The 26,360-nt window shown below is 38.2% G+C and overlaps 1 protein-coding gene across 1 annotated transcript in view; it reads right to left on the bottom strand.

The window, feature by feature from the left end:
- The window catches only part of LOC136881318 (ATP-binding cassette sub-family C member 10), a 146,842-nt gene that overhangs the window by 54,820 nt on the left and 65,662 nt on the right, over positions 1 to 26,360 (bottom strand). Inside the window, exons 12-16 of the mRNA XM_067154131.2 lie at positions 17,330 to 17,423; positions 13,237 to 13,375; positions 5,291 to 5,480; positions 2,982 to 3,277; positions 670 to 906 (exon numbers count right to left, since the gene is read on the bottom strand). Coding sequence (XP_067010232.2) covers positions 670 to 906; positions 2,982 to 3,277; positions 5,291 to 5,480; positions 13,237 to 13,375; positions 17,330 to 17,423 — 956 coding nt within the window. The remainder of the gene's footprint in view (positions 1 to 669; positions 907 to 2,981; positions 3,278 to 5,290; positions 5,481 to 13,236; positions 13,376 to 17,329; positions 17,424 to 26,360) is intronic.

Below are 26,360 nucleotides of genomic sequence, written 5' to 3'. Positions count from 1 at the left end.
GGGTCTGCTTGGAACATAATCCTATCCATCTTTTTCTGTTCATCCACCACTTCTCTTCTGTCACTGTTGTTCAGTTCTCTCCCTCCTCTTGCCTTGATGCTCTTCTTTACACCTTTCAGCCATCTGTCCCTCAATCTTCCTCTAGGTCTTCTTCCCATATCCATATTCTCCACGTTCAGTCAGTCATCTCAAAATGTCTTTGTAAAACTACTATGACCATTTTGTGGGCTGTGCGTGATGTTTGTCAACTTCTACAGCTTCCTAGCCTACTTTGAAACGCATAAACTACTCATATTTCCTTGCTTGGCTTAAAACCGAGTAACCAAAAGCCTCCTCTACCGTTTGATGGGTTTCAGCTGCAGTTTTATTGAGCCTGAAGCCGATTCATTGCTCCTTAACATCAACCATTTTGAAAAAATTTCAGAAGCATAGTATGTGGTGTAAAGAAAAGTACTGAAACTCAGACACACATGCACTTAGGAGGACACCTTTGGCAGACTAATAGTTAAAACATACACCAACAGGCACCTAGCATCAGAACTTAGTACTGCTACTTGTTCATGCAGGATATTAAAACTCAGGGAAATTAAGGGTAGCACCTTGTATGCATTAAAGATTCACACTTCTTATCTCATTAATGGTAAGTGCTGGTAAGGAAACTGTAATCACCTTAATAACCTTCTTCAGCAGTAACCTGTGTATGGAGGTAGCAGCATGGATTCCTCCATATGCAAACAAAAAGGCCCTAAATAACGTAAAGATGGTATTACTGCCAGCAAGAATTCCATACACTGTTAAATAGTATACCATATCGTCAGTTGAGTTTGCTGGTGTACTATTTCCATATAGCTGAAAGTAATCTGATTCATTCTTCACAGTGCTCTCATTAACAGGGGCGTGAGATACCTGCAAAAAATAAAGAAAAACTCAGATAAAACACTATTATACTAGCGCAAATCACTGCTTAATATAAAGTAAGATCTAAAACATCCTTTCCAATGTAAAAGATGTATTATCCTGTAGTATTAGAAACAATTTAGGGAGGAAGTAATACTATGCTAGAAATTTAATTTTTTAATTTCTTTTGTGTGTTATAGGCATAATGTAGAATTTTGATTTTATGTATGGAAGTGAAACATGGATAATAAACTCAAGAAAATAAAAAGAAAAGGAGACTTAGATATGTGTTGTTACAAAAGAATGAACAACAGATGATGATGATGATGATGATAATAATTGTATAGCTAATGTATGCAGGTATTTTGATTTTACGCATTTAAGCAGCCGGTACTGTCAGTTATGTTTTCCATTACCATTTTTTCCTATTTGCTTTAAGTCGCACCGACACAGATAGGTCTTATGGCGACGATGGGACAGGAGAGGCCTAGGAATGGGAAAAAAGCAGCTGTGGCCCTAATTAAGATACAGCCTCAGCATTTGCCTGGTGTGAAAATGGGAAACCATGGAAAACCATCTTCAGGGCTGCCGACAGTGGGATTCAAAGCAACTATCTCCCAGATGCAAGCTCACAGCTGCGCGCCCCTGACCGCATGGCCAACTCGCCTGGTTTTCCATTACCAAATGGCAGAGAAATCAAAACTCTATTTGATTGAGTTTTGATTAATTTTGTCAGGTGAAAACCAAATGAGTGACCAGAGACTTCTTACTGCATTCCTGATCTTTCTTCCAAATGTCTTTATGTTAAAATTGTTTCATACATCTGTATGCTAATGTACTTTTAACTTTATTTAAGTGTTTGTATGCTGATGATGGCTCCAAGAACCAAAACATGTCCTCTTTTGTTCCATAAATAATATTTTTAGATTATAATCGTGTGTATTGAACTCAAGAATACAAACCCCCGCTTTACCCTTACACAAAACAAACCAACAACACACACATTTTCAACTGAGGAAAGGGCACGAAGATCGGAGCATCTGAAGAAGTACTGGGAGGACCGCAAAGCCCGAACAATCCCTTCAAAGAGACCTGAACGACGGACTGACTAAAGTGATCCTATGTGGTCATAAAAGAAGAAGAAGAAGAAGAAGAAGAAGAAGAAGAAGAAGAAGAAGAAGAAGAAGAAGAAGAAGAAGAAGAAGAATAAGTGTATTGATCAGGTGATTAAACTTTTTTTTTTTTTCTCAAGTTATATAGTCAATATGGACCAACACAAACATGATTACTTGTAAAAGAAAGACATTTCAAGATTCATTTACTGTTATATTTTAGAGGGTTTTATTAACTTTATATTTTATTTTTAAGGCTGAAGAAGGTTCACAGGGACAGAAACATGCACCTGACGTGTGATTTTTCTTAAAAGTTTCTTTAAGACATTGCATATTGACCAATTATATAATTTTCTTTTCGAAAGACAGAGTGCGAAATGAGAACATGACAGGAAGTTTCGAAGTTAGGCTCATTATGCAAAAATTAGCCGAGGACCGTTTAAGGTGGTATGCTCATGTGATACACTGGATAAATGAGGACATAGCCAGAAAGTGCCTCACTATTGCCATAAATAAAACATGTTCTGGAAGACTTCTGTCTACCTGAATGATGACTCCAGAGGGTCATGAAGAATTCTGGACTAAAGAAAGAAATGACAATGAGCAGACATGAATGGTGCCTCCTGAATATGAAAGCCGACCCCGTATAACCGGGATAAGCGAAGAAGAAGAAAAGGTACAGGACTCGCATTGGCTACAAGATCCAGAGCCCGATTTCCGAGAGGTTAACGCAGATATATCAAACAAGTGGCAGCAGTTTTCAAACTGCTGTCCAGACAGCAAAAAAGTCGCAAGATCTGGAGGAGGATTATGCTGCAGTGTAGAGAAAGGGTACAGAAGCAGCCGGAATAGTTGGATAGTGAAATCATAACAATCAGGTAGTTAACCTCGTGTTGAAAACTGTAAAATTTTTGAAGTTCAGGTCCAGGTAAATATTGCCAAATCTGATATAATTTCTTGATTAGAGCATACCCAGTAACTGAGCCACCAGTCAGTTAAGTTCCGTGAGGTCTGCATCAGTAACAGGGAGAGAAGAATGGCTGCACTGAGAAGATGACCTACTGCTCGCCAGTAGCTGGCATACACATTCCAGTGAACACTTCCCACTTCACGCTCTTCCTCTCCCATAACATCCTTGGTAATTTCTTCATGCAGCACCTCTTGAACAATTTTCTCATCTGTGGTCACTTTTGCTATCTTCATGTCACCATCAAATTCAGAAGAAGAAATTAACTCATCATATTCTGGCAGCACTTCATTGGGTTTACCTGTAAAAAAAGAAATATTTGTATCCACTTCCACTATTTAAATAAATCTCCGACATACAGTACATTCAGTTCTATAATACTCAGCATAAGAGAAACGCTAACATTTCCAGTTACACAATTATTTTTGAACTTGTTCACAAAATACCCGGTAATACAATTATAAGGCAAAATTAAAAATAAATCAAATCCTGTATTTTATGTGCTATACTTGTTCCACTGGGTAACAGGAACCAACTCGAGTAAATACCAATGATGGGACTTAAACAATGCCTTTTTAATCGTACGATACGTAGCAAAACAAATAAGACTGAGATTATTGCTCATCTACTGTCCACATTTACCTAGCAACAAAGTATTTATTTATTGTATACCAGCACTTGCACCCATTCTTTGCACAGGAATTTGCAGTGGATTACATATTTCCTTCAGGAATTTATGTGAAATAACATGGCTCTATTCACACGCTTAATGTGACATATTAAAATGATATTTTCCTACGACAGCCCGAGGCAGTAACAAAAATATGATGAAGCTGAACAAATTCAAGAGAGAATGAGGAGAATATCCGCATTTATTGGACGGTACAGTTCCTGGTCTGAAGTCGTGCGAAATTCTCCGTGGTTTTCAGGTTGCACATTGTATCTCTGACCTCTTCCATGGCACTCTGACATTGACAATACCTCTTTTAATATCTGCCCTACCAAAAAGAGTAAAATGTTAAGTTTTTCCCATTGCCCACCTTGAAGTGACATGCACCACATGCCCCACGGGCCTTGGACAAAAAATCCAATTTTTCTTAACCATCTGTATTATTATCTGTTGTATGATAAATACGTACATGGCATAAAGGAATGGAAATAACATATTCTTAAATGTTTGTTATATATAGTCTTTTGATAGACCTAATATCAATGAAAATATTTGAGAATAATCTTCCTATAAATACCAACTCCATGTGATCACCGTGACATCATATGCACCTGATAACACAACCCTGAATGAGTAGATTCCAAATAAATAGTTTCGTTGAAATAAGTCCACCAGTTTTCCACTTTTAGGAATATACAGAAGACAGCCAGATAGAAAGACAGACAGACACCAAAGGAAAGGTTCTACCTCAAGTTTCCTCGGAGTTCAGATACATTACGTGAGGTTAATTTTCAAGCTGAGAGAAATATTACTTAGACTTTCTCCTGTTATGGATCCTTCAAATAACTGTAGGTGTGTGAGGGTGTCTGTCACTGGCTGCAGAGCATGATATGCATGTCAAAACCTGTTCCTGGATGAATAGACTCTAAATATGAAGTTTGGTTGAGATCTATTCAGCAGTTTACCCGTAATGGTGGAACAAACAGACACGAAAGCTAAAAACTACTGATATGATCTCGGGTTGAACTAAAATGGATAAATATATCAAAATTTGGCGAAATAAATAACATTACAGTCAGCGAACCTCCTAAAATTTTATTTATAAGATAATAGTGAATTCAGTGTTGTGTTGATTTCTGCAATCATGATTTTAACAACAGAGGAGAAGTTACCAAAGTAGGAAGGCTTTCACGGCTAGAGTCAATATAATCAAAATCTTCCGGGCTATTTTGCTGTGGTCCACTCCACTCATTCCTGTCAGACATTTCGACTACTACTGTGGTAGTTATCTTCTGTGGCATCGTCTAAGTACTCTCTCCTGTACCTCGCAGTCACCAGCAGGATGTTCATGCCTTCTCTAACATTAGAATTCATCATAGGTAGAGTCCCATCCTCATGGGCACACAGGTCGCCTATAGGCATCAACTCGAAAAACCTGCACCAGGCCGCTCCGGAGGCCATACACCATTATTGTTATTGTTATTATTATTATTATTATTATTATTATTATTATTATTATTATTATTATTATACTCAGATCTTCAGGCTGAACTAATCTTTTCTAACTTCCTTGTTTTAGGGGTTCAAGGATTTTCCATGAAATGCAGAAAGAATAAAATTTGATAAACGCCACCATTCACTTACCTTGTTGTGCTATAACTCCATTATCCATAACTAAGACATGATCAGCAGTCATAAGGTATTTGACATGATGAGTGCAGAGGATTCGAGTCTTGCGCTTCAAAAGGCCATTGATACATCTCTTGTAGATTGCACGTGCTACGTGACTATCTACAGCTGACAGGATATCATCCATGAAATAGATATCTTTATCCTGCACAGATAAATTCAGTAAATTGAAATGAAAAGGCCAATTTATATTAGAGTACAATTAAGTATTTTTTTAAATTACATCAAAAGTAACGACCATTTACACTAAATGAAAGACCTTTACTACTGCATTTCTTATTCTCCAGCCAAGGAGATCATGGTTATCAGTAAACAACCTACTTAATGACCATGGAAAAAGACAAAGGAATTCCACTGGAGATAGTAAATAACATACCATATCTTTTGGCTGTAATATCCAGGAAAACTGCAGGGCTGCCGACAGTGGGATTTGTACCCACCATCTCCCGACTGCAAGCTCACAGCTACGCGACCCTAATCGCATGGCTAACTTGCTCCATCCGAGTGAAATTTTGTTACAAAAACTAAAGAAATGTGTTCGTAAACTTCAAATGATACGGAGGAATTCCATGGGGGTTTACAATGCTTTTACATGGCAAAAGAAAGCAATCAGGTGCATACAGGGAATTTCAGATAAGGAACCATGAAAGGTCATTTTCCAGAAACTGGTAATGACTCTTCCCTCAATACACACTTATCAATGCATAATGCCCATCAAAGAAACCTACTTGATTACCCATTAAAGAAGGAGGTACAGCCGCATAATACAAGAAGAAGAAATTACATAGACACTTTTCGTGTTAGACTACACAAAACTCAAAAACATTTATAATTTCACAGGCATTATACTTTTTAACAATTTCCCATTGGAATTACGAAAAATGTTGGTGAAATCCTTTCAAAAGTATACAGTATAAAGATATAAAGACTACAGTATTAATACTACATATACAGGAATCTGAAGAAAAGTTGTTGCACCGCTATATTGCAACAGAAACCACCCGGGATTGAGTCTTGAAAGAGTTTTACTTATCGAACTGGCAATTGCGTGGTTTGGTTCATCCTTTCAAATTGTGCGCATTGTGAGCTATGATGCAACGCTTTCGGCGAGGGAGCTTGTGGCAGCCAGCTAAGACACGACGACGTCACGAAGCGCGTGGCCCACACGTCAGAGGGAACCATCTGGAAGCTTTTTTATATCTCCACTTCCAGATGAGATATCGACTAACGGACAACGGGAACGTGTAGCCTATAATAACAGATAGCACATGTCCAAATTTCATGTTAATAACTATTTTATTTAAGAAGATATTGCAACGTCAAGATATCAAGAAATTTCAATGACTTGTATGCTCAGGGTCAAGCCCGGGTATATAAGACGGACCAATTCTTCCAGCAAGTCAATGTGTAGGGACAGTACAGCATAGTAGAGACCTGCTGCCCGAGGTTGTGCTGGCAGTAAAGTTTAACTTTGTGCGTGAGTGTCGAGTTCGAACGCTGAACTAAGTCCCCGCGAGGTACAGCTGAGAACTCTAACTCCGACAGAGATATTAATCCTGCATTCTAAGTCTTTCCAAATACTTAAACATTTCGCATGACTTTAATATACAAGTGTTAGACATCGGACATGTTAATATCGTGTGTGATAGAACTGTTGATTAACTTGTCAATTAATACGACGAGTCTACATGTTAAACTTCTATGAGTAAATTAACCAGTTAGGACTTTGTTTGTGGAAACTACATGCCTAAAATACTTCATGGTTAGAAGTAAATACAGTGCCATTAACTATTTCATGGTGATAGAGTGATAGTAGACTGTTTCTCAACACACTGGGAACATAGACTGAATCCTACACTAGTATCACGTGTGAAGTTGAATGAAAAGACTTTATTTCAATTTCCTAGAACTGCATTAACCTGACAGTTAGAACTCAGTGAAGTCAGGGTATCATGAAAGTTCAATTATCTTATTATAGACTTTGTTTAAAACTTACTGAATGGCACTAAACTGGCGAGTGGAACTTAGTAAATTCAGTGTCTCATGGGCTTGGTGCAAATTAATGTGCATATAAGATGTGCTACTTGGAACAAATAGTGCCATATCACCCAAAGCGACGTGTGAAAACCACTGGCCATGCATACTCCGACCGCCTGTATTATCAGGTGAACTTCCACCGATGGAGACGTGGTAATAGTGTTCCTGATCTATGGTGGACGTGGTAACTTCGAGGGACGTGGTGACGGTGTTCCTGATCCATGGTAGACATAGTACTACAAACTGTGAGGACACAGTCAAATGGAGCCAGCACTTCAATAAGGTGATATGCATCTGTGTCATTAAGGAACAATGTGAACTGTGCCTTATCAAGTATAAATTCAGCAAGCCACTTTAAAACTTTCTAGCAACTTTAATTCTTATGATTTCCAACCTATACATTCCAGTTTTTCAAATGACTTGCTATTTCTTAAAGCCAGTGTAATATCAAGTCGTATCAACAAACTTGCTAGCGAGTGGAAACTTTAAAATTTAACCACTTCGTTAACCTGTCTACGAACTGGAACTTTGCTTATATCCATATTACGTTATTTAGTTAGTTAGTTAGCTAATTGAAGAATGAACTTTAGCTCGCTATTTTATAGGCATATCAAGATTGAACTTTATTTGCTCGCACCAACTGATCATTTCAGAAAGAAATTCTAATTAATTTTGTTAGTTCCATTTTCAAGAATGATCTTTATTCATTTCAAGGTGATCTTAATTAATGTTGTCATTTATAAACTTCAAGAATGTTCTTTATCCAAGTTAATTATATCATCTATCTATCTATCTAGGTATTCTGCCTTATGGCAGGTCTTGTCATGGGATGAACCTCTTCCACTGTTGCCTGTCCTGCGCCAAGTTTTTCATGTCCGAATATTTATTTCCTTGGATATTGTCCAACATTTGATATTTTTTCTTTCCTCTTCCTCGTTTGCCTTTCACCATTCCTTCTATTCCTTCTTTCAGTAAACAGTCCCTCCTCAAACAATGTCCGATCCAGTTCATTTTTCTCCTTCTAATGGTTTGTAACATACTTCGTTCTTCTCCAACTCTTCGTATTACCTCCTCATTCCTTACCCGGTCTTCCCATTTCACTCGTTCTATTCTCCTCCATACCCACATCTCTAGTGCCTCCAATTTTCTCTCATCTTTCTTTCTCAATGTCCAAGTCTCTGCGCCATACAGCGCTATGCTCCATATGTAACACTTAGCAAGTCTTTTCCTCAAATCTTTGTTTAGTGGTCCACAAAATAATTTTGATTTTTTACTAAAGCCTTCTTTTGCTATGGCAATTCTTTTCTTAATTTCTGTTGTGCAATACATATCATCTCTGATCATACTTCCCAAATACTTGAAGTTACTGACTTGCTCTATTTCTTCTCCTCCTATACTAATATGACAACTTCTACCTTTTCCTCCAATTATCATGCTTTTGGTCTTCTTATTAATTCTCATTCCATATTCTTCTAGTTTCATGCTGAGTTTATCTAACATTTGTATCATTTCACGTTCGTTTTCTCCCATCACAACCATATCATCTGCAAATCTTATACATTCTACTCTCCTACCTCCAACACAAACTCCACTATTTCCATTAAAACTTTCATTGATTATTTCTTCGAGATAGATGTTGAACAGTGTCGGTGATAAAGAGCAGCCCTGTCTTACACCTCTTCCTAATTCAATTTCTTCACTCAACTCATCTCCTATTCTCACTCTTGCTCTCTGGTTTATATACAAATTCTTTATTAGCCTTCTATCCCTCCAATCAACTCCATGTTTCTTCAGGATTGTCATCAATTTGTCCCATCTGACACAGTCAAAAGCCTTCTCAAGGTCAATAAATACAGCATAAACCTTCCTGTTTTTCTCTATGTACCTCTCTCCTATCACCCTCAGAAGTCCAATGGCGTCTCTTGTTCCAACTCCTCTCCTGAAACCAAACTGTTCTTCACCTATAAAGTTATTCAGCTTTCCATATATCCTTCTGTTGAGCGTCCGCAGTAAGACTTTGGCTGCATGTGAAATTAGACTCAATGTCCTATGTTCTTCACATTTTTTGCTGTTCTTTTTCTTTTCCATAGGGATTAAGATGATTTCACTGAAGTCCTTTGGCCATTTTCCTGTCATGTATATTTGATTACATAATCCAATCAACTCCTTTCTCCCTTCATTATTTAACGCTTTTAACAGTTCAACAGGAATCTCATCTATTCCCATTGCTTTTCTATTTTTCATCTCGTTCAGTGATGCTTCGATCTCTCTTCTCAGTATGGTTTCCCCTTTATCATCCTCTTTAACCATATCTTCCTCCTCTAATTCAAGTTCTTCTTCATTTGGTCGATTGTCCCGATCATATAGCCATTCTATGTATTCTTCCCATCTTTTCATTATTTCTTGCGGTTCATATATCATTGTGCCATCTGTAGCCTCTATTTCCTTATTGCTGTTGTTCCTTCTCTTTTCTCTGAATACTATATTTGTTGCTTCCTTGTACATCAAGTCATATTTCCCTTCTTTCTCCAGTTGCTCTATCTCATCACACTTTTCTGTCAACCATTTCTTCTTTATATCAAGAAGAGATTTTATTAATTTGTTGCTAATAAGTTTGACACAACCTATTATCTATTAACTATTACTACTCACCGGTGAGATCCGAACCCACAACCTCCCGATTTAGCGTCGGTGTCTGGTTGGCCATTTTTGTTCTTTACTTAACATCTATTCAACACGTAATAAATGTACGTAACACGACCTAACAGATTGAAAGTCGGTTTTTATTACAATGTGGTCGTGAAAATTCAATATTCATTCTTTTCATTATGATTTGATTCAACACTTGTTTGTTTCTTTTCATTACTTATATAATTATTCTTTATATTTTGTGAGGACCAATTGTTCAAACAAATCTATAACTAGACATAATATCAAAAAGTTTGAACTGAATTTACAACAGTGTGTAACTTCTGACTCATTCCTCCTAGACAGTTAACATGCACAGAACCAATCACAGTATGATCCTTTCAATACTTTCATAATTTACAAGCCCTTGCTAGAGTTACAAACAGTGCTATCAGAAAGCAAGCATGTTTACTGTACACATGTAATACAGTATTTCATGTTCATACTCATTCACACGAGGGCTATTTTCATATTACCGACTGTCGGCCAATAAAATAAGAACCACTATACAGTGGAACCTTGATTCTCCGTTTTTGGCAGGACAACGGAAAAAGCGTACAACACAGGAAAACAGAAAATCCGGGAACGAATGAACCATCAACAATTTGGCTAAACATCACAAAACTGAAATATGTATACTTATAATCTTACAAACACCCCTAAACCAAACCAAACTATAGCTCCAATGGGCCTCCACCTACCAAGCGACCGCCCTCGGTCCGAAGGCCTGCAAATTACGAGGTAACGCATGGTCAGTGTGACGAATCCTAGGCCGTTATTCCTATCTCTCTAGAGCGGGGTCGCCATCTCACCATTAAATAGCTCCTCAATTAAAGGTAATCGTAGAATGAGTGAACTTGGAACCAGCCCTCATATCCTGGCCGGTAATCGAACCCGGGACCTCCGAGTGAGAGGCAGGCAAATTAGACCATGGGGCCGGCTTCAAACATTCATTATCGGTACGCGACTTAAAAATCTCGAAACTTTACATTCAGTCTTACCGGGGAAACTTCCGTCAGTTTCCTCTGAAAACTTCTTTCAGTTCAGCAACTTTGATCAGACAAACTCTTCGAAAAATCTAATACCCGTAACGCCAAGCCAAACAACAATCAACCACAAGTAGATTTAGTTCTCTAATCTAATAAAATAAAAACACATTAGATACCAAAGCGCCCAACATTTTGGCGAAATCCCTTTTTTTAATCTTCCATTGTAATTTGGTCACCGGTATACTGTTCGTAGTCAGTTTATGGAAATTAGGCCTACATCGATTTTTAAAGGTTATATTGAACTCGAGAATATGGTTTCGAATGTATCAATCCTCAAGTTCTCGAATGCATTATATTCAATTCTGCCCGTCACTAATCACAATCAAATTGGAATGTGAAAAAATATAATTAACACTTCCGAAATTACGATTATTTTTTACCTTAAGCTCAGCTGGAAAGCATGCTCGCTGTACAAATCGGTACGAGTGTCAAATTATCCAAAGTTATAAATGTAATGTGCGCAAATAAAACAGCTGCGGTTTTTATAATATTTTTACACAAAAACGTTAAATTCCCAGTCTTATATTAGGACGACAACAGTAATAGGCAATCCCAAAACCTCCCGTGGCTTTATGTATGTAAGGTGCAACATCTGTTCTGGTCTTGATAACATATAATCATATACGATGGTACTAAATTTGTGTTACTTAAGAACGAGCAGTTTTGATTTCTGTCAGAAAGCCCAATGACTATTCACTGCCCTGAGGGAAATGCCAAAAACCTGTTCGGTGATACACTCGAAAAAAGTAAAAAAATAAACATCTAACCCTGGACATAATGTAGACATTTTGAAAGTACGAACATTTGATGAAACTCGTTCCGCCTTCATGTAGAGCGTTCTGTCTCCTTCCAATTGTTGTGGACACACTCTGCTTTAGGATTTCCGAGAATTCTCTAAGCAATACCACGCGAATGCGATGCTAAGATGGTCCCTTATGCAAGTTCACCGCCGATCGCTTTTCCAGTACGGTACAGTACTTTCTCAAATTAGCGCAATGACCGGATGTTAACACCAAGATGCATAAGTATGCCGTAGCCGTCATTTTGTGAGATACAGTTTCTTGAAAAATGCATGATCGAGGATTTAGCGTTGATGGGACTGAAATTTCTGGACGGTTGATCCGGGAAATCATTTCTCCGAGGAATGGATAATGCGGGATTTTGACAACGTAATTTAATTAGGATGCTCGCGGGACCACGTAATTTGAACGAATAATATGGGAAAACGTAGTTTCCGGGAACGTATAATCGAGGTTCTACTGTATATTAGTTACATCCTCTTATTACGCCCTTTGATACACCGTAGCTTTACTTACTTTTCCACATAATTTAATGCTTACTGAAACATTTGTAGTGTGAGTCTACATTTCGTAAACCATCATCATAGATGTCTGCCGCCTGTGAGGGAAACCATTTCCGAATTGTCATTTTCACTTTGCCGTCAGCGTGAAAATGCTTGCCACTGAGGAACTTCTTCAGAGCAGAAAGAGTTGGCAGACACTAGGCATTATTCAAATGGAAGCATTCATCCAGTCTTTGGGCTGGCAGCGATCCGACCACCCTCACTACGGCCCAGACCCTGTGCATAGCGACTACCATCTCTTTCTGCGTCTGAGGAAGTTCCTTGGCAGCAAGTGTTTTCACACCGATAACAAAGAGAATGACGATTCAGAAACAGTTTTCCTTGCAGGCGGGACACTTATACAACAAGGGACTCCAAAGACGGGTCCCATGCTACGAAAAAAATGTTTCAGTAAGCATGAAGTCACGTGGAGGTATATATAATGGAATAAAAAAGGAATAAACTAATAGTATGTAGTGGAGCTGGATCAGGGAAATGAAGGATGACTTAGAGTTTCTTATTTTATTGGTAACTGGTCCTTAATTGAAAAACAGCCCTCGCACAACACTTCTCTGCAATTTTGAAGCATGCTCAAAGGGAATGGATCTGACAACCTCTGACCTCATTTTCTTGGCAATAAGACATTGTTTTACATTGGTAAAATAGATATATGTCCTTTCTGTTATTTGTTAAAAGTATTTCAGATATATCCTGTCTGACTTCATAGATACTTAATTTTGTTTTACATGGGGTAAGTTATCATGTGTAATTAAAGGTATATTTACCTGGTAAACAGCTCTAGCTAGAGCAACCCTTGCTTTCTGGCCTCCACTAAGAGTAACTCCACCCTCACCTACAGCCACCTGGTCACCCTCAGGAAGCTCCTGGATGTCTTCGTCCAGACAACATGCCTCCAGAACAGCCCTCAATACAGAATAAGAAGTCAAAAATATGGGTCTCTTTCCACATGACACTTTCAACAACACATTATAGGACCTTAATGAATACAAGATATAACAATCAGGAACAGAATAAATGAAAATGAAAAATAAAAAAAACTTGAATCTTTCTCCCAAAGTCAGTAGCCAGTTTTTAATTACAGGAGGTTTGGGTTATCATATTCAACAGCTTTGAGTAGTTAATATCTGTGTGAATGCCATCTGATAAGGTAAACTGGCAGAAGTTGTTCCCTCTCCTGGAGTAAATAGACTGCCCCCAGTGAATAATCAATCTCATTTTTTTTAAATCTATACCAATATTAGAATGCTGTTGTCATGCTTGTAAATGAAGAAACAGAATGAGCAAAGATCTGTTAAAGGAGTGAGACAACAATGCTTGTTCCCACCAAGACTGTTCACAGCCTTTGGAGAGTTGATTCTGATTCGGTCCATAAAGAACACCAATATGGTTGTGAAAATTGACGAAAGAACTATTCACAATATTAAATATGCTCATGATATAGGAAGTTCGAACACACTAACAAAAATGTTACAATGCCTGAATGATAAGAGTCACAGAGTATGTATGGTATTAAAATCAATTTAAAAAGAAGCAAATACCCACAGGTATTCCAAGTTTCCATATACAGAGAAGAAATCCAAGAAGTGAAACAGTTCAGGTATCTTGGACAAATAATGACTGAAGATCTTCAGCGGGAAACTAAAATCAGGAGTTGTATAGCTGTGGTTAAACAGGTATTTCATTAAATTATCATGATCCTCACCTTAAGAAAAAAACAAAATTGTGAAGACCTATAAGAGTGAGGTAAATTATTTTGTAGTGAGACCTAGATTCTGAACAAAAGCGATATTAAGAAATAGGAAGCCTTTGAAATGTGGTGCTTGCACTGTTTTGGGAAAATGACCAGAAGATGACAAATACAGATTTGCTAGATTGAGTTAGTGAGAACAGATGGTTAATAAGATCCAAAAGACACACCAGGCAAATGCTGGGGCTGTACCTTAATTAAGGCCACGGCCGCTTCCTTCCAACTCCTAGGCCTTTCCTATCCCATCGTCGCCATAAGACCTATCTGTGTCGGTGCGACGTAAAGCCCCTAGCAAAAAAAAAAAAAAAAGATCCAAAAGAGGATGTTGGTGTGCCCAGGGCATAGACTACAACATGGTAGTCATATAATCATCACTGTAGAGGGTAAAACACCCAGAAAATGCCCTCATGGAAGGCCAATAAACATTAGGACAATCTTCACTGGTGCATTATGAAGTGTGGAAAGCCTAGAAAGACAGCCCAAGATAGATTTTCTTGGAGGAGCTTCATCGCACAGACAAACAGAGCCAACACAGTGCCATCTTGTAACAGACGCGTGTGACATCACACATTTAGCACAAATTTTGCCTTACTTTAAAGCACTATTCAATGAAAACTACGTTCCAGATTTTCAATTTTTTTTTTTGCCTCTTTTATCTGTCAATTGAGACATAAACACAATCGTAAATTAAATATTCTTGGTGATATATGCATTCTACTCAAACACTAAAGCATCTTAAAATTTCTCTTTCCATGTATTCGGTGCCGAGGAATGTAAATCTATGTTAAAACAGTAAGGTATCTTTGTGTTTTGTAAACATTTCACTCTGCACCCTCAGAAGGGAAACTCGACTCACAACAACTGTTCTAATAATATTGAAAGGTTTGAAATCAATCGACCTTGCTCTGTTGAAGAAATGATACCTTTGTTCATTACCAGATGGCTTACCATGGACTATTATAATTTGAGAAGAAATTCATGTTGATGTATTTGCTCCACTTCTCATGTTTTATGTTTTACTGTCTGCGAACTGCAGGACAGACAATAACCAGGTCATCAGACTAATCAAAGATGGGGTGGGCAAGGAATATAACGAAAAATGAAATCAAGAGCACTGAAAGAAAGATAAAGACGGCAGAAAGAAACAGAAGCAAGATGGACATGAAAAGACAAGTTAATACATGGAAGGAGGTAAGAGGAAAAAAGAAGGTAGGCATATAAATGAGGTTAAAGAGGTGAGAGTTAAAAAAATAAAGAAGTAATTTAATAACAGATGCACATAATGAATGTATGGCATATTCAGTGAACCACCTAGTAATGAGAGAAGTATGAATTTGGAAAACCAAAATGAAATAAGAGTATTTTTTAAATGAATTTAGCATATGGCTTTAAGAGCTGGGAGCGTTCAAGGGCAAGTTCAGTTTGCTTGATGCTGGTCTTTCTATTCCATGTCCACTGGCGACCTACGCGACAGTCTGTGAGATGATGATAATGATGATGATTTAAGAGTTTGTGGTTTATAGCATTTAAAAATCAGAGATTTACAGTTTTGTAGCATCTATACTTTTTGTTTTGTAGCAAATTGGTTAAAAAGAGGCATAATTTGCTAAATGGCACACAGAACAGTTGGGAGTAAGATGCCAGATACCATACCACCTGGACTACATTTACGAAATAAAAAACATACGCCTCAACCCAGGATCGACCCCTCGACCTCCTGCATGCTAACCCAAAACTCTATTCACTGCACCAACTGTATAGCACAACTAATATGTGCTGATAGATGTAGTTACCCCACATGTGGTTACAGTGTTGCCAGATTGCCACTCTTCAACGTCCTTTTTCTGCCGGATATACTCACAGGACAAACTTTTGTGAGAGACTTTTTTTTTAAAATCGCTGGCATGTGAGGAGTTGCGCTGCGATGCTCAAGTGCGTGAACTTCGGTTCACCCTGTATGTAGGCCTAAAAGTCATGCTCATCATTTATTGTCTTTTTACATTTAGAAATACTGCCTTCCAATGAAAATAGCCAGTATAACTCAAATACATTCACAAGTTCATTAAAGAATAGTGTAGAATGTTTACATGTACAATTTATAGCTCTTTATATCTAGAAGCCATGTGTTTACTGCACAAAATGTGGGGTTGTCGGATATTAAACACCACTTTACTTTTTTTGGCAGTAAAAGTGGGAGAAAAAGAAAGGGGGTCTAATAAGTGAGTAAATACGGTAAGTAATGTTTAATCGATAGCCAGTGTTGCCATTTAAATTACTGGGATTTTTGTGTATTCTCACCACTTCTTGTATCATCCTGGACCTATTATGTTTTATATGGCTGAGACTTCAAAATATCTTGGAACACGTCATGATCTATAGATCTTGCGTGCTCAGCATTTGCTAACTTGTCTGGCTGGTTGAGATAGATATTTCTCTCATGTTCCTTTATGCCTGTGCAAAGGACTGGAATATTTGGCCAATGTATACCTTGCCATATGTATGGGTAATTTTGTACATCCCAGGGTGTAATAGCGGGAACAATTTGTCCTTGGTGTTACCTAAACAGTGAACAATTCATGCGATGGTACCAAACAAATTTTTTACTGTGTTTGTCGAGAATCTCAGTAATTCAGTTTGTGGTATTATGGATACATAGGGGAGGTAGTTCCCTTTATTTATTCACTCTGTGAGGGTTGTCATTGTTATTGTTTTCTAGAAGCAGTTCTTTAAATTTATTCCATTAATATTTCCATATCCTAATATGATCTTCACAGGTTGTTCATATTATAGTGAAGGGTGAGATAGTCACAACCTGTAACACCGTGATTACTGACAGCATTCCAAATGCACTATGTACCTCTTGGGTGGTGCTAAATAAGCAACAGTGGTGGCAAATCTAAAATTCCAAGTTAGAGTATGAACACATGAAGCAGTCAACTGTATAAACATGCAATTCTACCATTCTTTGGTTATACACTTTGTAATAAAAACTTAAAAGTATCAGATGGTGAGAGAGATAATAGCAAAATTAAAATAATTTAGTTTCTATATTGTTTAGATATATTTCAAGGTTTGTTTTCCATAACTACAAGATGTCACATATAACTTACCTATATTTGTTAGCATCGTAGCTCTTGCCGAATAAGATGTTGTCCTTAAGAGTGCCTCGCTGGAGCCATGGCTGCTGTGTGACAAAGCCGAACCCTTGATGAAACACAAATAACAATCAACTATAAAACATAAAATATGATTACACATCAAAGACAAGAAGCTGGGATCTCTTAAAAGGACACATAACTAAGCCTGTGAAACTCAGGATCAGAGTCGGCATGAAGGAAACTTCAACCTCAGGGGAAGCGAGTGAATATTCACCTGCAGTTCAATTATCTAGTGGTTTAAGAATTAAAAGTAATTCAAAAGTCTACTGGCTAAGAGCAAACTTGGTACACTTTGACAGGGTTTCTTAACCTTTTCTCTAAGTTTACGCCCTTGGGCTTCCAAGTATTGTGAAATACTCCCACAGGAAATATCATAATTATAATACAGAGTGTGTAACAGCCATTAATAAAGTTAAGATTATACAATCATTAACATATTCATGTTAGTTTATTTAGTCATGCAGGGATCAATGAAATGAATACTAACATCATGAAATGCAAAACTGACAGTAATTTTATTAATTCAAAAACAGTTAACATTAACAATTATTGTAACTAAAACTACTTAGAAGTAAGTTCAGAGCCTTGCTTGTTCAAAAGTGAGGTACAGTTAAACCTCGATGCATCGTTTTTCAAGGGGAAGGGGGAAAATGGCGATGGATGCGAGAGAACGATAAATGCGGGTGACATAAAATAGGGGGAAAGCGAAATAATAAAATACGGGTACTGTATTTGGGCATTTTTCATCATGTAAATAATAATAATAATAATAATAATAATAATAATAATAATAATAATAATAATAATAATAATAATGGCGTGAGGCCTCCGAAGCTGGGTGCAGATCTTGTGAGTTGTCGCGCGAGAGGCGATCTACACACTTATGAAAATGCGGCTCTACCTAAGATGAATCCTAATGTGTTAAGTCAGCGCGCACGCACAGCCCTCGAACTGTTGGATTTAACCAACGAAAGTTACAATCCCTGACCCAATCGTGACCCCTTGAACTGAAGGCCAACACGTGCTAACCATTTAGCCATGGAGCCGGATATGTTCATACTATACACAACGGTATCAAAATATTGCAATCATGATATACGCAATGAAAATAAAAGCATGACTTTTACGCCATTTCACTTTTCCTTATATCTTGTAGTAATTTGAAAACCTTCAAGGTCTGTTCTCTTATTGCAAATGAACGATATATGTGAATATTACGGCGATAACCTGTATTTTAGTAAAGATTCCGTAGACCCTTCGCGAACGATAGGTTAGAGATCCCACATGGCGCGGCTCGAACAATGTCACAGAGGCAGTGTTGCCAATACAATTTTCATTTAATAAGCTAGATCATCATCCAATATAAGTTAGAAAAAGCTAAATCAGAACTAGAACAATTTTAAAAAATAAGCCAAACATTTATAGCACTGCTCACCGGGTAGAGAATGAAATTGTTCTTTATTACGTTCTATTAGCAAACTACTATAACCACAAACCATGGATATTTAATTATGTATACTCAGCTAATACTGACATGTGGAAGTGGTAGTGATAACTGTCTAAAAGGAAGTACAACTGGGCAACCATCCTTTATAAAACACTAATCGGAGAGAAAAAGTGGAAAGGGTATCACACTTTGAAAAATGAGGATATTGGCCAAAGAAAGACAAGGACAACGAAGGGCATGAAAGTGAAACAGTTCCTACGCTTCGTGACCTAATATTGTTGGGGTTGGAAAAGAACAAAAGTTGAACAAGGATAGGATAGATGAAGTGAGGAGCCTGGCATATGTAAGGAAGTTTTGTGAGGTAATAACTTAAAATTCAGTGTGGCTACTTCTAGCCAGATGCAGCCCTTGTAAGGCAAACCCTCCGATGAGGGTGGGTGGCATCTGCCATGTGTAGGTAACTGCGTGTTTTAGTAGTGAAGGATAGGGTTATGTGTGATGTGTGAGTTGCAGAGATGTTGGGTACAGCACAAACACCCAGCCCCCATGCCACTGGAATTAACCAATGAACGTTAAGATCCCCGACCCAGTCGGGAATCGAACCCAGAACCCTCTGAACCGAAGGCCAGTACGCTCACCATTCAGCCAATGTGTTGGATGTTTTGTGAGGTGATCGGATGATAGTAAAACTGAAGTATGGGAAAGAATGTCATAATATTACATCATACAGGCACATTCCATGCTCCCGCTGGACCAGTGGTGAGTCACCTACCATGATCATAGCTAGTTTTGCTGTTACTACCACATCATACAAGGAGAGAGAGAGCACGTGTGTGTGTGTTTTCATTCATACTGCAGAGACCGCAACGCCACATCATATGAGGCACATTGAAGGAAATAAGCTAGATGTAGCGGGGAAAAAGCTATAGCGAGAATATTGTTCTTTTGCCGCTAAACAATGGATTAAATAAGCTAGATGTAATGGGGAAGAAAGCTAAGTTGGCAAGACTGCACAGAGGTTAGAAATTCAACATGGCGTGCCTCGGATGATGTCACAGCGGGCTAATCGATGCTGCCAACTTAGGAATTAGTTTCAAGACCAGGCTAGTGAAAAGATTATTGGTCCGGCTTATAACAAGACAACTGGGCAGGGGGCAACAAAGTGGTCAATAGGCCTTTAGCAACCCACACACATCACAAGGTATGACGCAATTAATAAACTTGTGACTAATTCAAACGTACCCAGTGCATGCTGTGACTATTTTCAACTGAATGATTTTCTCATTTTCAACGAAGCTGGCAGCCCTAGCCAGCTAACAGCAACACAGAAAATGGTGGCAAATTTGAGTTTTACAGTGCCTCTGTTTTAATTCTTGTAAATAAGAATACTTCTAGGGGACGGTTAGTGGGTCGAGGAGACACGTTGGCGCGAGGAGGCACGTAGTGATGTTGCGCATAAATAACCTGCGCACAGCATTCCAGCCTAACAGATCCTTGCTCAAGACTAGCAACTTGTAACAGGTTCTCGCGTAACAGGTTGCTGCTATTATATGCTAGAGTATTCAGCTGTCTCTTTCAATTCATAAAACTTGTGTATATTTCTCTTACGTACGATTGATCCTTGCAGGAAAATTGTGGCAGAGGACAAATATTTTGTTGAAGATCGATGTGATAGAACGATAGATGCGGGGGAATTTGACATTGATTTATATGGAACATTTCTGGGACCAAATAAATTGAACGATGGGTACAGGAAAACGACAGTTCCAGGAACGATGCATTGAGGTTCTAGTGTATTAAGAAAATACAAAGGTGGTTAAGAAAAGTTAACTTAATGGGAAATCTGACACAGACTGCTTTGTGATATAATTCAATCTATTTTTTACAACTATACTAATTAGATTATTTTCTGGGTTTAAATGGTTTTGGACCTTTAAAAAAATGTACAAGGCAAAGGGAAGAAGTTCTGTCAAAGTTACGTCACAGAACTCCCAATATTAATTTTTAATATTTTGCCAGAAGGAAGGCATCCTTCAGACCTGCATAAGTAAATCACTCAATACTGTATCATTTATCTTATATATTAATAGGCAATATTCTAGGTAACAAATCTTACCCCTTTTATCCTCTCCAAGTACCTCCAGGGGTATGCTAACCCCTGGTTGAGAAACACTGTCTAGTGATTAGAAATTGTATACCACCACCACCATCACCTCCCCTACCCTACCGGCCAACATTCTGACCGTGAAATTTTTTTTTGACCAACGGGACTCGAACCAGGTAACCACGATGTCAGACCATATAGACTTCTACTATGGAATGCTTGAGAAAGACTTCTGGTATTTATTATCATTAATTATAAATACAACTTCTCCCATGAGAAGGCTGCCACCAGGACGAATTGTATCAATTACAAAATATTATATCTTTAAAGTCTTTACAAGATGTTAGAATCATTCCGTACTGACTGTTTTCACTTTACAAGGGAAAAATTTATGATGATGATGATGATGATTGTTGTTGTTTAAAGGGGCCTAACATAGAGGTCATCGGCCCCTAATGGTACGAAATGAGACGACGAAATGGAATGACAAATTAAAGTCTAAAATTCTCCACCGACCAGAATTCAAAGCGTGAGAACGAAGAATGAATGGATGGACATGAATTTAAAACAATCAGTGGATGCGACCCGCAATGCTTTACATTTACACAAACTGACGTAAAAGAATAGGATTACTGACCAAGGGACTGCTTCTATAGCACTATACTTAATCGATGCTACTTGTAGTCGAAAGGGGGTCCAAAATCCAAGTCAGCGGCCCCTCACAATGGTACTTATCGCTAGGAAAGTAGAACCATAGAATTTTTTCATGTTGCGGTATTAATCAAGAGTAGCGTAGACTCGTGTTATTCCACACATTATGGTACTACTCACAGGTAATGAAATTCGCACATGAATTACAGACCTACGCTGTTTCACACATTGCGGCGCCATTTACAGGCAACGCAAACCTATGGTGTTCATCACGTAAGGGTACTAACCACAGGGACTCTTACTATCCCGTTGTGTTCCTCATATAGTGGGTACTAATCACAGGCACAGCAGAACCATGGTAGCTATCATCCCATGGTCCTGCTCATATGGTGGTACTAAGCACAGGTACTGCAAAAGCCGACCGCACGGTACTCCTGTGTGCTACTAATCACAAACCTATTTGGTACCTAATATAGTGGTACTACGCGCAAGTAAAAGCAACCCATGATGTTCTCAGCGTAGTGGTACTAATCACAAGTAGTTTCATGGTTCCAAGACAATCATCCCTTGGTCGCCCCTTTTAGTCGCCTCTTACGACAGGCAGGGGATACCGTGTGTATTCTTCGTCGGCGTCCCCACCCACAGGGGGTTGTGTGTTTGGTCCATGAGGGGTATTTTATTTCCCTCAAGTCCGCCGGCAAGCCGGTTAGGAACCCCCTATCCGCCACCTGGGACGTGCCACGTGGGAGTATCACCTCTCCCCCTGCTATGCCAGCGTAGCAGGTTCGTGGAAAGGAAAAATTAAGTGTATCCTCCTAAACGTTATCTCAGGCTTGGTTTCTCAAACTTCTTCACTTCCGCTCCCCCCCCCTAGCCATTTCGATGTGATGGTGTTTCTACACAGGCAGACTTTCGGCCTGAATTTTCGACACAGTGATTTCATCCTGTTTTGAATTGTTATAAAACCAAACATTTTTAGACTAAGAGGACCGCAACCTCGCTATGTGCACTTATTGTTCGTTTCCATCTGTATCATTTGTTTTTCATTTCTTTTCTTCTTAGGTTAACATAGTTTTTAGATTCAATTATGTTTTGTATTGACCCCTGTTTTCACTGAATTTTATCACAGCGAGTTGTTTATTGCTCCATCTAATGATGTAAATATTGTATATTGTGCTGTTTTCATTTCCGTCATCTCTCTCTTTTGTTTTTTCATTTGGCACATTTTTAGCTTGTATTATTTTAATTACTTCAACTCCCCCTCCCCCCTTTTCACTGAAGATGGCTCAAACAAGTCGAAACATGTTAGAATTTGATTACTCCATCTAATGATGGAATATATGATATATTGAATTAGGAGGGTACACTTACATTTTCCTTTGTAAAGTTTAAAGTCATTTGTGAATTTGCTAGAATGTGTTTGACAGAAAAGATAGCAAAGAATACAAAGCTCAGAAATAAATTTGGAAATTTGGGAAAGGAGACACGGTGGTGGACAGACAAAATAAATAAAAGAGAGGAACAAGGTGAAGAAAGAAATGGATAAAGAAAAGGGAAAAAGTATCAGAGGGATAAGAATAAGATAGAAAGGTTACATGTGGAATACCAAAGATTGAAACTACAAGTAAAGAGGAGTATCATGGAAGAAAAGGAGAAATGTTGGGGAGAATTCACCAACAAAATTGAGCAGGAGAGTTGAGGAAATCAGAAACTATTATACAGAGTAATAAAATCGAAAAGAATAAATCAAGAAAAAATCAAGGCATTAGAGAGAGAAGATGGATCCATAGTAGGCTACATGACGAAAAGGGTCTTCAGAAGGTGATGGCAGGGTATTTTGAAAAACTTTATAATGAGGATGACTGCTCAGAGGAAGGAGATAAGAAGATGGAGAAAAAGAATAGAACCCGATAACATGGCTGTAACTTGAAAGGGCAGTGAAAGAAATGACCAAAGGTAAAGCAAGTGGAAAAGACGAATTGAATGCTGACATGATTAAGGCAGCAGGAAGCATATGACTACAGTCGCTATACAGAGACCTCAATGCCATATGGAAGGATGAAAGGAAACCTGAAGATTGGCAACAAGGAAGCATTGTACACCGCTGTTAAAAAAAGGAAATAGGAAGAAATGTGAAAATTATAGAGGTATAACCCTATTACCACATGGACAAAAAAAAATGAGAAAGTCATAGACAAAAGACTGAGGGATATAATAGAAGAAACACAGAGGAAGAACAATATGGCTTTAGACTGAATAGATCAACAACAGACTTAATGTTTACAGTGCGAACGATAATGGAAAAACATCTGGAAAGGAACAAGGAAATCATATTTGTATGTTTGGATTTGTTAGGAGAAAACATGTACGTGAATGCCTACTGAAAAGGAATGTATCAAAATCATTAATTAACAAGATAAAAATGTTGTATCATGAGAGTAAAAGTAGTGTACAAGTGAGGTGTGGTGACTTTGAAACATTATATGCAAAACAAGATCTCAAGCAAGTGCATTGTCGCCATTATTGTTTTATATTGATGGATGAAATCATAAAACGTGTAAAACAGAGTATCAGTAAGGATGAAGCGAATGCTTTGCTATTTGCAGATGATGTGGCGATTTGGGTAAAGGGAGAAAAGGAAGTACAAAGGAGACTAGACATTTGGAATGAAAATCTGAAGGCGTTTTGTTCTGTTAGTGGCTTTATGTCGCACGAACACAGATAGGTCTTATGGCGACGACAGGATAGGAAAGGCCTAGGAGTTGGAAGGAAGTGGCTGTGGCCTTAATTAAGGTACAGCCCCAGCATTTGCCTGGTGTGAAAATGGGAAACCACAGAAAACCACCTTCAGGGCTGCCAACAGTGGGATTCGAACCCACTATCTCCTGGATGCAAGCTCACAGCCATGCACCTCTAACCGCATGACCAACTCGCCCGGTCTGAGGAGTTCTGAATGGTAATTATTAAAAAGAAAACTGTACGCATACAGTGTGGAAAAGAGAAAAAGAGAAGCCAAGTGAACATCAATGGAGAACGGTTGGAAAATGCAGAACAGTTTACATATCTGGGTAGCATTATTAATGGAAGTAATGAAATCAGTCCTGAAATTAGTAACAGACTAAGTAGAGGTACAACATTTTATCATCAAGTCAGAGAACTTTTATGGGATGACAAAGTACCCAAGACAACGAAATTAACATTATATAAACAGTATTTCATACCGTTTGTAATATACGGACTAGAAACGCTGGTAACTAATAAAGAGACAAGATAGAAAGATCAAAGCAGTAGAAATGAAATTTTTAAGAACATCGGTTAAAAAGACAAGAAGAGATACAATTCAAAATATTAAAATCAGAGAAGAGCTGAATACAGAACCGTTAGTACAGAACACACAGAAAGCAAGACTGAGATGGTTCGGACATGTAAAAAGAATGGAAAAGGAACAGGTAGCAAGAAAGGAACTGGAAAGAGAAGTTAAAGGAAAGCCACCAGTTGGAAGACCGAGAAGAAGGTGGATGGATCAGATTTGGAAGGACATTAGAGAAGCTGGATTGGATGTAGCGGAAGTAATGGAGCAGAAAAAGTGGAAGGACAGAAAGTAGTGGGGGAGGCTTGTAAACCACACCAGGGCGACTGGAGTGGGACATTGATGATGTTGATGATGATGATATGATGATGGTACAGCTCGTCAAATGCTATACAGATGATTGTGGGGTAGAGTTATTGAACCTTGTGTTGCGACTTTGTGAAGTTATGTCTGGTTGAGTCCAAGAAAATCCCACAGCTATACTCCAATAGGAGTATTCAAGGGAACACATTTCTATTTCTTTACAAAGATTGAGCTGTTTATTGCTCTACCCTCAACAGGTTTTGGGCACATTGACTCAGCGCTCCAGAGAGTGTAATCTTGTGAACTTGTGACATGCAACTTGATACTACAATTTTAATCAAGGACATTCTAATAATTTTATGTTAGACAAACACCTATATTGATATGCTCTTTTCACGATTTGTACGAACAATCAGGATCCTGATTATTCACCTTACAGGTTTGAGTTTGAGGCTGACGATGTCCTTAATATAGGTAAAACATGTCCCTTGTAACTTTTTATGATAAGATTTAATTGTTAATTTACTAGATCTCTCTGTATTGAATAGGTGGATATTAAAAATAACACTTGTAACATACTTTGCCTTTTCATACAAAAATTGGGTATAACGACAATCCACTATAGCGAGTTCAATTTTTCGCCGTTATGAATTCTCGCTATAAGGGACTTCTACTCTATATAAAATTTAAAAAATGAGTGATATGACCAAATTCAGCAATCAGATGGTTTTTGTACAAAAGCGTTAAGCATTTACTGCAGTATCAGTGCCTATACAACCCAGTCATCGTTGTACCTACCTGGAAGATATTCATGCATTTCCATCCAGCCTGGATGACTAGATTTCCACGTCAGAAGTCCTACTTTAACTAAAGTTCCTTCCAAGGGCTTAGAAGTAGGGAGGAAACTTTCTCTAGATTTTAGCCTAGAGAGAGGAAATTGATAACCATACAGCAGGTGGGTTTGGCCTTAGGGTATTTATGGTCAGCAGCAATTTCTTGGAGGTGAACTGCCAGATTTACAGTTTACCTTTTCCACAGAGTTATTTTTAAACAGCTTGTGATTATCCTGCATGTCCACATTTCTAGTATAAGATAATTTATACCACATGGAACAGGAATATTCTACTACAGAATAGCAGAGAGTTAAGACTGTGGTCCTGAGAACTTG

This window comes from Anabrus simplex, chromosome 9 (genome assembly GCF_040414725.1).
Source record: "Anabrus simplex isolate iqAnaSimp1 chromosome 9, ASM4041472v1, whole genome shotgun sequence".
In the NCBI taxonomy this organism is placed as follows: domain Eukaryota; kingdom Metazoa; phylum Arthropoda; class Insecta; order Orthoptera; family Tettigoniidae; genus Anabrus; species Anabrus simplex.
Note: the sequence above shows the minus strand (reverse complement) of the source record. Positions and strands in the feature narration are given on the sequence as shown.